We start from the raw sequence: 17,637 nt of genomic DNA on the forward strand, positions 1-17,637 counted from the left end.
TTCTTCATAGAGTTTGTAGAGACCCATCAAAAGAGAAGCCACTGTCTTCTGAAAGCCCACCCACCACATTCTGGTTAACATATACTTAATCCTCTGCAGGGTTGATCTTGGGGGAGTCGATTGTGGACTGCATTGCACAGCATGGATTAGCTAATACTGGTGACATCACACCCACCTTCTCCCTCCCCAGAACATTTTAATTTTAAATGTAAGCAGTTTTTTTAAACAAGGCAAGATTGAATACTTGGGAGAATTTTAGAAAAGGCAGGCATCGAGCACATTCCAGTGTCATCAGTGAAAAGGCCCACCTATGTGCCAGCAAAAACCCACTAATAATTAGGTCATGACAAGATTAATTAGGCTGCATTTGTTGGTTGATCTTAATGTGCTCACCAGCAATGGTGAGGAAGTTGGTCTTTCAGGTAACCTGACCCAGAGTTTAGGGTTTTATATGTAAATAATGACCTTAAAACTTCTTCATGTTAAGCCATGTTTTGGATTAGTGTTGAATGTGAATAAGTGATAGTTCAGTTCTTCATATATAGAACAATTAAAAATGTGACACCATTGTCATTATGACTGGGCTTCTGGGTTAGTTAACAGGGCAAGGAGATTTCAAAGGCAACTTTTGCAAGCTTAGCATTACGTAGTAAGTGTGTTTAGAAAGTCACATAGGCCGATGGAACATACACAGGATTGTGCCTAACGTCTTGAATTTTAGCTATCCAAACAGCATTTCTGAGTTTATGAACAGCAACTGTGTTATGTAAAGCAACCCTAAAGAAGTGAGGAAAGACAAGATGTGTAGCAAGGAAAACCATTCTGATGGCAATTGTTGTTACTAGGGAAATACTGAGACATAGCAAGAACCTCAGATTATATAAGCAATAAAGCACCTAGTGGAATTTTAAGTGACTTCACTGCTGTGTGCTAACCTGGGGCAATAGTTAGAGAAAGCCTTTCTGATCCTATCTTCAGAGAAGCTTGAAAAAGCAGGAGACTTTGGAGGTCAGATCAGGGATGTACCCTTGGATGCTAAAAATGAGAGCCTTCCCATTGCACATGACTGTGACTTTGGAGGGTGTTGCCTGCCCTCCCCCTAGCAATCATCACTTGACCCTATTACTGAGAATCTCCTCAGGAGAAGGAAAATAAGATAACAACTGCAAGAGACATAACTGGGTCTTAGAAAGTTTGGATGGCTAAATCCAAAAGCAAATTGCACCCAGGAAGCCATTTAAGTCACAGCAGATTCTGTCACTGGCCTCACATCAACCCACACTTTAGCAACAGCTAGCAACAGTAAGGCAGATTTACAGTCACAAGATTTAGATGAGTTGCCCATTGGCTTAGGATGATGTGTTAACAGGCCACAAATATTTATACTACGTAATTGAACAGATGGAAAAAATACTCTGCCCCTCCCCAGCATCTAAACTAGAACAAAACTCCAGAGGAACAATTGCCGGTACACCTTGAGCACGGCTGTTTTGTGATATATCCACAATGCGCACACACCCTTTTGAAGTTTAGAAGTACAATTAATAGGTTTGCGTTCCTAATATACTCCTTGACCAAAGGGGGAGGGGGACACTGATAATGTAGACTGGTGTGTGCCCTGGGGTATAAACCAGAGGATTGCAGGATGTGATCCTGCAATAAGTTTTGGGGCTTCTGTCAGGATTCAGCACCATCAGTTGCAGGGTCAAATGGACAGCTCCCTGCTTTCCCATGTTAATACCACCGCTTGGCCAGGCTGAGAGCACCACTAGACAGTGATGGCAACAGAAGGCTGAACCTTAGTCATTTTTGGTCTGCTTGCTGTTTCTGCTATTGAGAGGACTTTTGCTTTGGGATCACAAGGGGGAAAGAGGGTTGGTGGGGTGGCAAAGAGAGAGGAAAAGTTTCATTCAAAGATACACAAAAAAATCAGTGAATTATTAAACAAGAATCTTGTACCTGAAGGATTTTGTTAGATCTAGCTCACTTTCAACATACTCTGCCTTGCTTAACCTGTTTTTACAGTATCGTTCAGTTCCCAGAATGGCCTGTCAAAAATGATTTTAAAAGATTTAATCAATGATTAATCACCATAATCTAGCTCCATCAGGGTGTACTTTACAGAGTAGAAGAAGTCCCTGCCTTTAGCAGCTTCCGATCTAAAATCTGACAAAGAGGAACAACAGAGCAAGAGGAGGAAGGAGTAAACAGGGAAGCCACGTGCTGTCCGTCGCCCCTGCTAGGGTTAGGTCCAGGCTCAGGTGCAATATGACATGGGATCAAGGGACTTGTGCCACAGGCTTCATGGGAAGGTGAAGAGAAAGGCAGGAGGAAAGGAAGCTATGGCCAGCCAAGATCAAACACAGCTAAGAAGGAACTTCTGAGCACAATGCTTAGCAGAAATAAAATAGGCATTTAATCTAACATGGTGAAGACAAAAACACAGGAAATGTTAGCCTTGTTCGGGGTGTTTTTCTTCAACCATATGTGGGACAGGTGCAGAGGGCGGGTGCTGCAGGCTTTTGAATCGGGCTAGTTCCTGGTTGGTCTTTATGGCCTGGTTAATGAGGTATTCACTCTCTTGGCCCACCTCTGCCAGCCTCAGGTCAAATTCTACCACTGTCTTGTTATCAGTCATGCCTTCCAGCAGCTGCTTCCCTCCATCCTGGAATCAATAAAAAGACTAGGCTGAAGGTCAAAAACACACATGCACACAAGCAACCCTCGGGTTTAAACCACATTGCCCCAAAGCACCTTGGCTGGTTTGCAACTAAGACCTAAAAATGCCTCGAGGAAGGGGCAAACATGCTTCCTTACATGCTATTTTTTATTTACAAAAAGAAAAGACAATGAGATCTCGTGGCGCCCTTAGACAAAGTTATTATAGCATAAGTTTTCATGGGCCGAAGCCTACTTCATCAAACATGTTAAGTGAACTCTTAGTTGACAGGTATATAAAGAAAGGTAAATTCAGAGGATGTCACTACTGTGATTATAATGAAGTAGTGGTGGATTTACACTGGGCATCCACACATTATTCAACTTCAGTAGTTCTTTTGCAATGCTTGCCCAATATTATCACCTTATCACCATCTAGAGCGGCAAAAAACCCACCTGAACATTTGTGGTAGGAAAAGTTATCAGATTTTAGCATTTTTAGATTATTATTATTATCATCATCATCATCATCATCATCATCATTTTGCAAATGAGTAAGTATGACCAGCCCAAAACCTTTGCAAATGCAAGTGGTATTGAAAGTGTGATCAGGTCTAACTGCTTCCATAACATCCTAAGTACAAATCATGAAGAACGCTCAATAAACAGCATGCCACTAGGAGGTCCTATAAAACTGAAGAACTTTCAAAATTATAATAAATCATCCTGTACATAACATTTATTAAATGTATATACCACCCTTCATCCAAAGATTTAGAGCAACAAAACTGCCTCTGCCAGTGTGAAAACATTTCATATGCTGTGCACATATCAAGAGTCCTCTAACGCTCTCTCCAGCACAGAGAATTGGCCAGCCTTTTATTAACCACTGCAAGACTCATAATAGCACAACATTGGAAAACAAAGCTTGCAATTCCATTCTATAACTGGATTAATAACGTGTGGGAAGTGGTTAACTCAGATCTCACAAGATGTAGACCTGTGAAAGGAACAACCGATTTTGGTGACATATGACTTCCCTTTTTTGCTTATGTTAATAAGCAGGGGAAATATTTTTCTTCCCCCTCTCAAGAATGCCCATGGAGATGATATGTACCTTGATAACTATTGTGACCTATAAGCTGTATGACCTATAAACTGGGTGTAAATGTTCATACCAGAGTTCTTGTTTTTGATGGAATTGCTTCCTTGGGGTTGTTGTTTTATTGTTTAAAATTTTAATAAAATTTCCATGGAGGGGGTCCATGGAAAGAGTCCACCTTTTGAGCACTGAGTTACTGGAGCATCCCCTACTCTAAAATAGGGAGTGCTTGTAGAAATATATTTTTAAAAAATAAAAAAATTGTCCAGTAGCACCTTAGAGACCAACTAAGTTTGTTCTTGGTATGAGCTTTCGTGTGCATGCACACTTCTGAAGATAGAGAGTGCTTGTGCAGTTAAGCTAGAAATTACTGTTTGACACACACACACACACACACACACAGAGAGAGAGAGAGAGAGAGAGAGAGAGAGAGAGAGAGAGAGATGGGTGTTTCCAACATGCTCCTTCAATAACTAACAGTCTGAGTTCATTATGCATAGGCAAAAGAAAGGGATGGCTGACAGGAGGACAAACAGGGACAATGACCCTGGGGATAGCAGGAGCTTATGCATGGGAACAGATCACAGTGTGTGTGTGTGTGTTAGAAGAGTCCAAGCATGAGGACAGGGATGAGTTCCTTGTGTGGAGGTTGCCTCTGAAACCCCGCTGTGCTGAGATTCTGAGGTGCTTAGAATGCGTTGCGCCCTCCTTCCCAGTTCCAGGCACTTGTCCCTTTAGCCCGAAACTGTGCCTCTTGGAGTAGAGAGGGATGCTCACCAAAGCAAGCAGATTTGTCACCCTCTCCTGTCACCTATTCATCAAGCTACTGCTGCTTATTGCCAAATGCTCACAGAATGGATGGTGTGTCACGCTCCCCGTTATGAAAGTGTCATTATGACAGTGACATCTTCCTACCTCCTCATTACCATGTCAAGAGATGATAAAGTGTTTGCTTAGGCAATTCGGTAAGATTTTGGCATCCTGGGGGAAAGAGACAAGAAGTCATTAACTCCCTCAACCTCTGAGGCATCTAAAAAGCATGTGACAGATCCAAAGGGAACAGTATTGGCATGGCAAGAACTAAAAGCAGGTGATAGCATCGTGATACATGCACCAGACAGATCTTAAAAGCATGTGATGAAAAGTAGAGATTCCTGAGCTGTGACATGGGCTGACATGTCTCTGGAGTGGCGTTCTGTTCTGTATCGTCTTGCTTCTCAACCCCTTCTGCCCGCCCCGTCCCAGTCTGGATTTAAGAAAAAGTCATCACTCAATTAGATGAAGGATCCTACACTTGCAGACACCCAGAATTTAGTATAATTTCTGGGGAAATCAATCACACCATCTTCAGAAATCGGAATATTGTCATTTTGTTTAAGCCCATTAGCTACCTGGAATCTGGCGGCCATGTTACTGCAGAAGATTGGAAAAGATACAGCAGACCAAGCAAAACCTGCCAATGAACATACAAAAGCTGCTGGAGTTTTCAGAGATTGGATCACAACTCTGAATATTAAGAGTTTGCACACTTTTATCCACATGAACTGATCCAGTAGAATATTTTGCTTCGTGAAAGATGGGACAAGAAAATCTAAAGCATGCTTGGGTAAACATAAAGCAAGCAACAAAGACTAATATATGTAGCTCTACCATGTAGAGAGTTGCCAACTTCTCAAAAGACAGCCACTGAGGGTAGGATTCAAACCTCTGCCCTTTGGTAAAATACAGGATTTCAGACAGTCCTGGGGCAAGTTACCCACTCTCTGCCTTTGTTGCAAGCACAAACTAGGAAAAGATGGCAAAGCAGCTGGTATGCTATTTTCTGCGGCAACATTATATAGAAATGAACAGAAATACATTCCTAACAGGTTGCATCAATCACCTGTTGCCACATTATCAAATTAAGAAAAGATGTGTAAAATGTATTCACACATAATGCTGCAATGTAGAGTTCCTGAACACAATTTGAAACAGCCCATTCCGCAGCAGCTTCCTCTGCTGCTAGGCAGAGAAATAAGAATGTTCATCCTTCAGTGTAAGCCAGATATATATTCTGGGCCTATTGCTAGCAAACCACAGAAAGTATTTTAGGGGCCCTACAAGGCATTATTGTACATTCATCACGATTTGTGCTCATCATACTATCAGGGTGGTTATATATGCAATCACACTTTCAATACCATTTGCACTTGCAAAAGTCTAAGTGTGCATCCTATAGCTTTCCTGCTAAAATCCCATAATTTTGTATACTACAAATGTTCCTACTCTCTCTCTCTCTCTCTCTTTCAATTTGCAGTACAAAATGGACTGTGCTACTTCGGTTTTGAGTTAAACACAAAAGTCTGCAAATTAAAAACTAGCACAAGGAGGAGTGGATTAAGCTAGAAGCTCCCTGTGATGTGACCCTCTTCTGCTAGCAGGGAGTTTAATATTTCCAACCCCCACCTCATTCTCCTACACATGTAGGCCAGTCCAAGTCTATCCCAACCAAAAATTCACTGTGAGATGACAAGCCACTATCTCCCAGCTTCAAAAGAAACATCATCTGACCTACTTTACAAGGTTGTAAGGATTACTTAAGATAATGCACGTAAAGTGCTTTGAACATTCTATACAAGTGCTATGTGCCCATCCCCCTTGTAGGAAAAGAGATTGCGTACTAGCCCAATGTGGTTGCAGGAGAGGTTGATGTGAGTCAGAGCTGTGTTCTGAGCAAGGACCTGAGAGAAAAGGGTGGCCGTTGGCTCTGACAACTCATTGCCACCCAAGTGAAGATTTGTCAGAGTGTCGTTAGCCAAGAGGGCGTGGCAAATGGCTTGGCCTCCCTCATCCTCAATGCAGTTGAGACGCAGATTGAGGGACGTCAGAATGGAATTCTTGGACAAGGCGTGAGCAATCGCCTGGGCTCCTTGAGCACGGATCCTGTTATCACAAAGGTTAAGGGTTACTATCTTGCTGCGGTTGATCAGTTTGCCAACAGCTCGTGCTCCCCGGTCTGCTATCAGATTGTGAGATAAGTTTAGTTCTATTAGCGAGGGGTGGTCTAATAGTTCATGGATCAGCACACGAGATTTTTCGTCATCCACTTTGCTTCGGGACAGTTTGAAGACCTGCAGCAGAAGAATAAGGTTACACGTTTTGATAAAGAAAAATATTTCAGACAATTTTTATTTTATTTGTGCCTTGAACCACTCAGTTTTCACTGAAAGGCAAGGGGTTTGGACAGTTCATTGCCTTAGCTGTTTTTTGAAAAAGTTCACATATCAGAAGCAATAAGCGTAACCTGTATTTCCGGTAAAAGGCTTTTAAACTGCTCTAACAATCTGGAACCACAAGGAATTGTCTGAAAGGCTCCGTAGTTCAGACAGCAAGTCTGTGGTTAATTTTGCCTAATTTTCTCAGAAATATTGGAATTTAGAATCAAAGATTTCTCCATTGCCCCTAAGCAGGCTCAAGCCTTTATGTGATCTAAGCTGGCAGGTAGAGGGGTGGTTCAGTCATCAAGAGTGAGATACAACACAAGTCTTTCAAGTGTTATAAGCCAATGGATAGCTTTTGTACACTACTGAGGGTGGTTTGAGGGTGCAGAGTTGAAAGGTCATTCCACCCATCCTCTTATTTTTTTAGAGGAACTGTAGGTCTCTAGCAACCAGTAGCGGCTATTGCTTACCTTGCTTCCTCATTTAACCCTCTTATGCAGATGTCTAGATTATAAATATATTGGTGAGGAGCAGTTTGAAAAGGAACCTTAAGGCTGTTGTTTTAATGCAAGCAACATTAGGACCAAACTCAACAAGATGTGGGAGACCCACAATTCAATCTCTCTTCATTTGTTTTTTTTTCTCTTAAAGAGTTGCTAAAGAGGGCCACCCGTGTTGGATTAGGCCTGTACCGCAGGAGGAGGAAGACCTAACTCTTTCCCCCAAGTGATTTTCCTGATCTAGACTGCCACTTGAGGGAGGGATTTTGATCAGAGCAATATGCTGAAATATGTGGTTAAATGCCTCCTCTCCTGGCACTGTAGCTCCAGTCTGGTGGCTCTGTGGCTGCTTTTAAGTAAAATGGAAATGTCAAGAGATTAAATAGTGGATCTCCCAAACCTTGCCTTATTTGGCGTTGTTGTTTTTTTTTTGGGGGGGGGGTGTTCAATTTAAATCCATGGGACTTGAAGTTGAGATTTAGGAGCTTATTTACCAAGGCTTCATCTCACTGCTTTAATGTTTAAAGCTCTAGTATCATGTCATACTGTCCAACTTTTTAATTACAAAAAACAGTTCACACGTCTTCTGGGCCACGCTCCGGGGCAAGTCATATGACCCACACCACAATTCCAACCCCCAAAAGTGCTTTTTTTCAGTGCAAGAGCCTTGCCCCCAAATGGCCACCACAATCTCATACAAAAAAAGGCATGTCCCTTTTTCCAGGCCACTTGACAGGTGTGCCACATAAGCAGGGTCAATCACATAGGTCATTTGCACATCAACCTTGCACAGCTGGGATCAGGTGGGAAGAATCCATGTAGTTGACCCCATCTACACCAGCTAAAGCTAAGGAAGGGTGGCTCCCATCACTTAGTTGTAATGGCATCTACTTCAATATAAGAGTGTTTGAGATTAGTATACAAGTATGGTGCAAAGGGGGCTCTCTGTGGCCATGGAAGTACAGTAAGCCTACACCTTATGCCCATTTGTGTGCATTCAGCTTTCCATGCTTAGCATAAAAAAGGTTAAAAAAAATAAAAAATGAGTGGAAAGGGGGCAGGCATCGGGGGGGGGGGGGGAAAGACTTTGGCAGTCCCACCCACCATTGAACCTAATGTGCTTTGACTAAATGCAATTTTGGCTTTAGGCACGATCCCCGGAATGTAACCTAAGTTGTGGGCCTACTGTACAGATGTCAGGTAATGATTTGGACAAAATTATTCACTAAAGGTTTAAAATTGTCCTCTGACCCTTGGGAACCATCATTCTAGGTTCAGGGTTTCTAAAAATTATAGAATGTATATGGCAAGTTACTTTTAAAGTTGGACACTTCTTGACAGCATTGGCCAGGGAGCAGCAGTCCCGGTAGGTGAACTCAAAAAGATTCCACTCAAAATTCATGCCACAATCTTTAACGCCATAAGATAAGTGCAGCTCCTCTAGGTGACAGAGCGCTGGAGTGAGCATACTCATATCAAAATGGTCCATGGAAGGTTCATCCATTCCAGAATCACTTTCTGTATCAGAGGCTTCTTCGTCTTCCTTCTTCTGATCTATTTTCACAGGTGGAAGGAACTGGTCGATATCTAGCTTCTTCACATATTCCTTGCAGAGTGGGATGACATCCAGGACCTGGTTGGGGTTAGTGGTGTCTGGAATGTAGAACTTCAAGATGTTCTCCAAGTGACGTTCAAAAAACATCCGTTTCCAGCTGTTTCCATAGCGGGACACATCACAAACTGCCCATCTCGCAATGCAACATCGTTTCCAATAACCTTCATCACTAATCAGGTTGGCAGTCACAGTAAGGGGCAGACTTGTGGAGACCTTGTCCAGCACCTTCCTTTGGTGATCAGGAAGGAGGCTATTCAAAATAGGATTACCTGGTTGGAAAGAAGAGAAGTGAACCTTTCGGAATGTGGTGTCTGTTTGCTGCTTTTTATAGCACCATGAAGATCTATTTACTAGGTATAGATAGATAATTTGTTTGTTTGTTTGATTTTTAAATTATCCTACCCAAAGCAAGTTACACTAACCAATAAAACAACAGAATACGCATCTCAATTATTACAAGAGAATAAGAAAAAACAGCAACACTAAAAAACTCAAATAACAGCAGTAAATAAAACAAGCAGATAACATTTTAGCATTAGAATAGCACCAGCAGATTAAACAATTATTCAGACATAGCATCATATGTTGAAAGCAACACACATTTGAGTTTGTACAAGTTTAGCAGTGCTTCCACTAAATAAACTTGAGAGGAGTAATTTGCTGAGGATGCTAAGAATTCCATTAGGAAGACCAAGCCCTACTCCCAGAACAACAGTTTCCAGGATTCCCTAGGAACAAATGAAAGTTTTGTGTTATACTGTAGACTACAATGCTTCAAAACAAGGCAAAAATAAAGGTATTGACTGGTTATCAAGCAGCAGCAGCAGCAGCGGGAATGACTTGGTCTAGAGCGGCAGCAGCCAAAGTGGTACCCTCCAAAAGTTCTTAGGACTACAGTTCCCATCAACTACATGGTCAGGAAGAAAGGGAGTGGAGGGCACCACATTAGCTACCCTTGGTCTATGGAATAATTCCCTGACATTTTTAAAGAGCCATTCCACTTAGTTTTATTTTTAAAAACTCAGTCCTCAATTGCATGTATAATTGCAACCTGTGATCTAAAGGTACATTCTCAGCAAGAGAAACCAGAGGAGGATAAATTACTTACTTTCAAAGTTGTTGATTATGTGCTGTATGCAGAGCTCTGTGAGCTGTGGCACTATAGCTAGACTCCACTCAGGATCCTCAGCTATAATCCGCCGCATTCGCCGAGGGTTAGCTGCTGGGTTTCTGGTACGGCTTGGGGGAGGGACTGCATTGGGGTCTGCAGCAACTGGCTCCTGCATCTTGAAGTGCTGGGGTAAAATCCCTCTCTCTCTCCTCTCTCTCTCTCTCTTAGAATGGTTTGAAAGTTCTGCGCAAACTGGAACACTAAAGTTCAGCAGCCATTCTTCCTAGAAAAATCCAGAAGTCAGTACCACTCACTGATACTAATAAAATATTTGATGTGGTGCATTATACTACAAGTGTAGGGAGGAGGAAGTCCCTTACAACTGCATTATTTAAATCTTTGATGTAGTCCAATCAATTATTAGCTCCACCAATGCACATAACAAAACAAGGAAGGTAGACAGACTGTTTCACTGGACCAAGTTCTGAGAATATAAGAACATTTAATAACTGGAAGTTGTTTACATCAGAAGTTTGTGTCACCTTTTCCTGAGCTATTAAATGTCTCCTAAGATGAAGCAATTATATGAAGTGAGTCATACGCAAATTGGATTTATAAGCACACTGAAGTGGTGGTTTCACATCAAAATGCAGCAGGGTGTCAGTGCAGGGGGCTCACATGATGTAAAAATATATTTATACATTTAAAAAAAAAACACCAAGCAAGCACAGAAGAGAATCTGGCAGTCTCATTCTCCTTTCTCTGAACTAGTCCAATTTCACACACCAATCTCACCTGCAGTACCCGTATTTCTTAAGGATCATGCAGACAACATAGTATCCAAGTTGCCGTTCATCCATTCCACATCCTAGGAGTTGAAGTGCCAAAACAGAGGCACAACACAATAGCAAAGTATAGTCTGCACATTTTGACTGGAGGGGATAGCTCTGAAGCAAGGGGATAACTGTAACTTGCCCCCCCAACTCTCTTTTAAAAAATAAACTAGAAATGCATGCCATCACAGAACAGAGCTCAGGGCCCCCAAAGAACCAGATCATCAGTGGGGAACCTGTGGCCATCCAGATGTTGTTGGATTACAACTCACCCCCCAATCATTAGCTGTGCTAGCTGAGGCAGGTGGGAATTTTAGTCCTGAAACATCTGGAAGTCCAAAAGTTCCCCCCTGCTGAGCTAAATAAGGTTACAATTATATTTTAACATGGAAACCATTATAGAAGTGGGCAATCCTGCAGGTCCTTACTGAGATTTTTCATTAAAATGCTAGGTGAATACTGTGGCATAATAGGGGAATGCTCAGCCTCTTAATCTCTTCAAGGTTTAAAAGTTGAGCGTTCTCTCATTTTACCAAAGTGCTCATCTAGGCTTTTAAAGAAAACATGTTAAAAAAAAAAAGCTGGAGCTAAAAAAAACCCCATACAATAAGCAATACCAGTGCATCTCTACCCAGGAGTAAATCCCAGTAAGCTCAATGAGGCTTGCTTTAGATGGCACAGCAGTTGGATACGGTGTGTGAATTGAGAGTGGAAAACGTTCACGTGCACAAGACATCCTCGTAACCTTCTACAAAGACACCTGCAGTTGCGCGGAAACTAGTGCCCCAATCCGGCACACTTCTGCTGAGAAGTGCTTTGATCTTATATACTACCTTCCCGTTACAAAGAGAGAAGCCAGTGCCACAGCAGAGATCAAGCTCATTATTTCCTTCCTGTTCATGAAGCTGCTCCATTTTGCTTTCAAGCACACATAAGAAGCAGCCTTTGGTGTGTGAAAACCCTGGTGCCTTTGAAACATTTGCAATGGGCCATTTTTCAGCCCCCAAACTGTCTGGGGTAGTGCTGATAAAAACAACCTGCTAAATCACAAGAGCAGACCTCTACAAACCCTTTGAAGAATGCAAGTTATTCATGTTGTGTTACTGATAATGTGTCTGCAAAGGCTTCTCAGATGGTAGCAGCAAGCAGCAGGTGCCAGAGCAAAGCAAAGAACACTGAAATGAAGGGCAGGGAGAGGCCAGGTCAAATGGATACTTAGGTGTCTACAGAAATTGTGAGACAATGCTGCCCGAGGGCCAAATGACATGGAATAATATCCACTGGAGACCAGCTAATCATAGTGGGGGTGGAAAATCAGCTATTGTGGAGCAATCACTGTACACTTGCAGGCAACTAAGATTCTTAACCCCAAAAGCCACACAGAAAACCAGGAGAATGCAACAGCTCTCATAACTGTGGTTTCTGCTCTCTGTGATTCCTCCTTCCTGCGTGAAGCCAGCCCAGCGCTGCTCCTCAGTCAGAGATCTGTAGGGCTTCTACAGATCTGACTGCTGTGACCAGAACCATCTTGTCACTCCAATCTTCATCAATCCCAGAATATGGAAGGGAGAAAACAGTTGGCAAATGCAAGAACAACCCCCTGGGGTCACGAAGCACGAAAACTCAAAAGCTTTCTGCACTTCCCAAATAGTCCAAATATTACTGGACAATAGTAAAAGAACCACTGTGCAACTGTAGCTTCTTCCAAGAGGCAGGCATGGAAATGAGTTTATTTCTATAAAGCACCATGAGCAGGATAACTGCATAAACGATTAATAATGAGCAGGATTCTAATTTTTTTATTGGGAACAACTGTGAATTTAATTGTCAAAATGTGCATATTCAAAATTGTATTAAAAAAATAAAACATCTCATGATTAAATATTCCATAAAGCAAGACAGCAGCTGTAGGTGAATTTCAACTAAATCTCTACTGACTTTTAAAAAAGGAGCCTGCAAGTGGAGAACAGTTCATTAAAACCTCTAATGCCAGTTGTAGCTCATAAAGCCTATGGCTTGAATCCAAAAAGCCACTTTATGCAGGAAAAGCATTTCCACACATGGTCAGGGAAGTATCATTTCTATTTCCGACTGTTCTGAGGAGTACTTCTGAAATTCCCCCGAGTTTTAGGAACAGCTTAAAGGCAGCATGGAGGGCTGCTTTTAAAAAGAGAGGCTCCATTCAAAAGAAGTTCTGCTCTGTAGGCAGTTTACCACACATCCCTTTAGTTTACATGTCCTGAAACTCTTCTAAATGCTGCAATTTTGTGATTATCTGCTGCAAAGTGTGATGCTTTGTTGCAAAATTCCCACGGAGTCTTATTGCTGGTGACCAAATGGCAAGCTTTGAGGACGAGATGGTTGGACAGTGTTCTCGAAGCTACCAGCCTGAGTTTGACCAAAAAACTGCGGGAGGCAGTGGAAGACAGGAGTGCCTGGCGTGCTCTGGTCCATGGGGTCACGAAGAATTGGACACGACTAAACAACTAAACAACAACAACAACAAAAATAGCAAGCTTTAGGATCCAGCAGTCATCGTCAGATGTGATGGAGCCTAGACTTCTTCCCTTTTGTACACAAATCCACTATTCTAGGGCTATCCAAAAATCACTAGTACCCTTAGTATAGCCAAAATAAAGCCTGGGTGTAAGATTATTTACAATTCAAATCTCAATTAGAAGTATGACACCACACCATGTTCTTACAATCCACGTGACAGGCATGGCATGGCACATACACTTGTCCTAAACTAATCCACCTAAAGGCTGCTACCGACAGTGGCACCACATCTCCTTATGGGGAAAGGGGGCCGTTCAATTTCCTCTGCATACAAATAAAATGGCATCAATTTAGCATCCAACTGTTTAGCATCAACCTGTGCTAGAAAACTGATTTGGTTGCAACCATTTCCAGTAGGGAAGCCATGTTAACATGTCTTGTGGCACCTTAAAGACCCACAGATTTATTACTGCATGAGCTTTTGTGGACTACAGTGAGTTGTGATTCTGCAGTTTCAACTGCAGCCTGCCTGGGAGACTGAAATGTGAAACCACCAAATTACCATTAATCACATGTGGACTGAATACACTGCAAACTGAAAAAGACAAGTGTCCATAGCTTTGGCAGAAAGCAGGGCTCTTTCCATCCTACGTACAGTAGTGCAAGCTCATTTGGTAGTCAAGATTAATAATGTTTTATACCTTGGGTGCTTGTTTTTATCTAGGCTTTTTTTTTTTGGAAATTTTAATTGAATAATTCTGTTTGCAATTTCATTGTTTTTATGTAAACCACTTAGAGATGTTTACTTTATTAAGTAGTATATCTGGTTTTATAGACACATAAATAAAATAAACTGCTTATAGTTCTAATAAATAAATAAAACTTTTCTGACTCTACCTATTGCCAATAATTTCTCCGCTAAAAGCTGTTTTCTATTGTACTCATGAGCTGTGTACGCTGTATTATGAAGGGATTGCAATGTTCTAGGAAAATGAGGCAGAAACCTCAACACAGTGTTCAAACTTACTTTTTGCTTTTACAAAGCATGTGTGTTTCACTCACTCCACATTCAGTGTCATTACAAATATAGCAGAGCAAGGTTGCTATGGTGTGATGAAGATTCCACAAGGTGTCTGAATTAACTCTGTGATCAAATGCCTGGGGAGTTGTAAGGTGCAAGGTCTTGCAGTGAGTCATTTATCACACTGAATCAATTTACAGGATCTCCTGATGCAACAATCACATATCACCATGGCTGTTCTATACTTCATTTTCTTATTTTGTCAGTACATACATATATTCCCCTGTACTGCTTTGGGTTCACATTCATATATTCATGGATGATTGGATAACTTTCTACCAAGTTACCACATGTATGTGACCACTTAGTAAACAGATTATATTGCCCTGCCAAAGTACAAACAGGTAGTTTATGCCCCCTCCTCCAGTTTTTTCAGCTTTCCACTTCCAGTATGGAAATGTAAAGTTCTCATTTTTTCACAGGACAATGTAGATTACTAGCATACCAAGTGGTTATACACTCAGAGTGATATGCTATTATTTGATAAATAGCCTTTCTTATTCACTCATCATCTCAGATTCAATGAACATTGGCTGAAAACATAACTGCTCCCATAAATGGCACACTGGCATATAATATATGTAGTCTCCTTTCTTGACATTTTACATTAAACAGCATGTTAAGATGCAGTTAATTAGAAGATAGCATATAAGTGTATATGTAACTTTCCACCCACATTGTGCCTATATCAAGTGCATTGCAAAAGTACTGCTAAAAGAGATGCAACAAAATGCCAAAATGTAGTCAATTTCCAATCTATACAATTTGCGCAAGGATGTATAAGCCATAGATTTAATCATAGAAGAAAAAACATCACTGACTTTCTTCCATGTCCTTAAGTACTTCATTCAATTTTTTTATTTTAAGCTGCTTTTTAATAGTCAAGCCCTTTCAATTCAACTTTCTTTTAATTTAAGAAATAAAACCTGCTTACTGGGAAAGATTTTCTGCTTTTAGTTGCAACACAAAGTCCACTGAAATGAACATTATATAAACCCTACCTTCTAATAGTGCAGTACTGAGTAGCTGCAACACCCACTCAACAATTGCAGGGGGTAGGGCTAGATGACCCTCGTGGTCGCTTCCAACTCTACAATTCTACGGTTCTATGCAAGCAATGCTCCAATTACAGGAGAAGGTGATCTATTTTTCATGATGTTTTTAGAAGCCTGGGAGGGGCTTGTCTTGTCTAAATTGGGGGGCAGTCCATGGGAGGTGTCTTGTCATTAAAAGTTCCCCTATCTCTCTTTCCCCATAATTCAAGCACTAAATACAAATATTGTGAAAGAGAAAGGAATTAAAATCCACTAATCAACAGCTTTGCACCATTTGCTATTCTCCAAAAGCTCTCAGTATTTCTTCACATGCACACGGCCACTTTAGCCATATTTTAAATGTTTACTGAAAAGGCTCCCCCCACCCCTTTTGCATTCCCAATATGAATTCTAGTTTGCAGTCCTGGAAATACTTTTAGTTACCCCTAAACCACCCCAAACTTCAAGGATGGCAAAAGGGTGAGCTTTCTCCTGGCCTCTCAGTGTGTGCCTGTGGAATGGATAAAGTGACTGTTCCAAATTCACCGAAACTGCACAAAAAGGGAACCATCAGCCTTTGGCACCTAGTCCAGAGTAATTAGAAGGCCAAGATCTCACATTTATGACAGCAGAACTGCCTGCCTCTTACTTTAAAGGAACCCCGTTCTTTCCTCAATATTATAGCCTGTGAAAATACACACACACACAGAGAAAGAGAGAATCATAGAATTATAGAGTTGGAATATATATCAAAAGAGGCGGCGGCAGAAGGAGATCTGGGGAAAGGGCTTAGGGGTTGCCTTCATCATCGTTCTTCCAATTGCTTTGTGTGGTCCCGTACCTGCTGAGCTAGTGTGGCGTAGCCTGACTAGGACCCACGAGACCAGAGTTCAAATCCCCACTTAGGCAAGAAGCTCACTGAGTGACCTTGGGCCAGTCAGTGCCTCTCAGCCTATAAGTCACCTCACAGAGCTGTTGTGGGGATTCAGTGAGGAGGGGGAGTCATAGAAGCTTAGAATTGAAGAGCTGGAAGGGGGACCCCAAGGGTCATTTAGCCATGCAGGGAGAAACATGCACACCACCTTGAGCTCCTTGGAGGGAAAAGGTGGGGCACAGATGCAATAAATCAATAAACAAACCAATAAACCTTCGACCTGTTGTTTCCCTTTCACGGATGGCCCCTCTGCACCCCGAGTGCTACCTTCACATTTTGCTAACCCGAAAGTCTCGAGGTTCCCTCTTCTCCCCTTTCCCGACTGGTCCCAGCACACGCCCGTCCCTGGGGCCGCGCTATCCCATTTGCCTGCTTAGTCCTCGGGGTGAGGGGCGGGCGGTTGCTAGGGAAACGAAGCGTTACCAAGGGCCGGCGCCAGAGATGCAAGCGCGGCCCCGCCCCGCCAGGGGCTTTTAGCGCAGCCTCCAATCAGCATGCGGGAGCCGCCCATTCCCGCTTCAGAGGGGTGGGCGCGAAGAAACGCCCAGGGGCGGGGCTTACGACTGATTTATCCCCTTTGCGTTTGAAACAAAAATCGTCAGGGCGACGTACCGTAAAGCGTTGTCGTCCCTCCCCGCCCAAATAATGGGCTCCTCCCGCCTTCAGAACTGGAGGCTGCGCTAAGGGGGGTGAGAGGCGCTGGTAAGAACAGCGCGCGCGGTTTTCGTGTGATGAAGAAGAAGACGGGGCTCCTGCACCTTTAATAGCTGTGCCACTTGCAAGGTGCAGGAGCCCCTGGTCTCGCGTCTACCTGGCCACCCTTTGAGAACCACCCATTCTTCGCCCAGGTGGCGTGGGCTTAGCCAGGGGGATGCAGGAGGAGCAGCTCCCCCCCCAACAAGTAAATAAATAAAAATACTTAACTAACTGACTAATTGCATCACAGATAACTCGGTTCTGCTCTCCTCTCCCCACCCCAGCATGAAGCCTGCCCCACTAAAAAATAAATCCTGGCTACGCCCATGCCAGGTGATTGTCGGTTTTAGATTAAAACATAACCATGTGCCTGA

At 42.5% G+C, this 17,637-nt stretch overlaps 1 protein-coding gene across 8 annotated transcripts; it reads right to left on the minus strand.

The window, feature by feature from the left end:
* Window positions 1–2,393: 2,393 nt before the first annotated feature.
* DRC5 (dynein regulatory complex subunit 5) lies at window positions 2,394–16,951 on the minus strand. 8 transcript variants are annotated; one of them, XM_083605735.1, is made up of 6 exons: window positions 16,937–16,947; window positions 10,184–10,469; window positions 8,776–9,344; window positions 6,421–6,870; window positions 4,676–4,741; window positions 2,394–2,665 (listed from the first exon to the last, which is right to left on the minus strand). In XM_083605735.1, exons 2-5 carry the CDS (start codon window positions 10,359–10,361, stop codon window positions 4,691–4,693), a joined length of 1,248 nt encoding a protein of 415 aa, XP_083461861.1. In that variant the 5' UTR covers window positions 10,362–10,469; window positions 16,937–16,947; the 3' UTR covers window positions 2,394–2,665; window positions 4,676–4,690. The 8 variants fall into 8 exon arrangements, with proteins under 8 accessions (XP_083461861.1, XP_083461857.1, XP_083461854.1 ...); XM_083605734.1 differs by lacking the exon at window positions 16,937–16,947 and adding an exon at window positions 16,788–16,930 and having other exon boundaries at window positions 2,544–2,665; XM_083605731.1 differs by lacking the exon at window positions 4,676–4,741 and having other exon boundaries at window positions 16,852–16,951.
* Window positions 16,952–17,637: the final 686 nt, after the last annotated feature.

The sequence above is a fragment of the Podarcis filfolensis genome (assembly GCF_964270895.1).
Source record: "Podarcis filfolensis genome assembly, chromosome: 3".
Lineage (NCBI taxonomy): Eukaryota > Metazoa > Chordata > Lepidosauria > Squamata > Lacertidae > Podarcis > Podarcis filfolensis.

What these genes read in the sequence shown, in the direction of transcription:
- DRC5 (XM_083605731.1), bottom strand. Translation starts at nt 10,361, where the DNA reads ATGCAGGAGCCAGTTGCTGCAGACCCCAATGCAGTCCCTCCCCCAAGC. An exon ending in AGAAGTGTCCAACTTTAAAA is followed by an intron (nt 6,871 to 8,775) that starts GTAACTTGCCAT and finishes CTTCTGCTGCAG; the next exon opens with GTCTTCAAACTGTCCCGAAG. An exon ending in CCTGCAACCACATTGGGCTA is followed by an intron (nt 2,666 to 6,420) that starts GTACGCAATCTC and finishes TATTGATTCCAG; the next exon opens with GATGGAGGGAAGCAGCTGCT.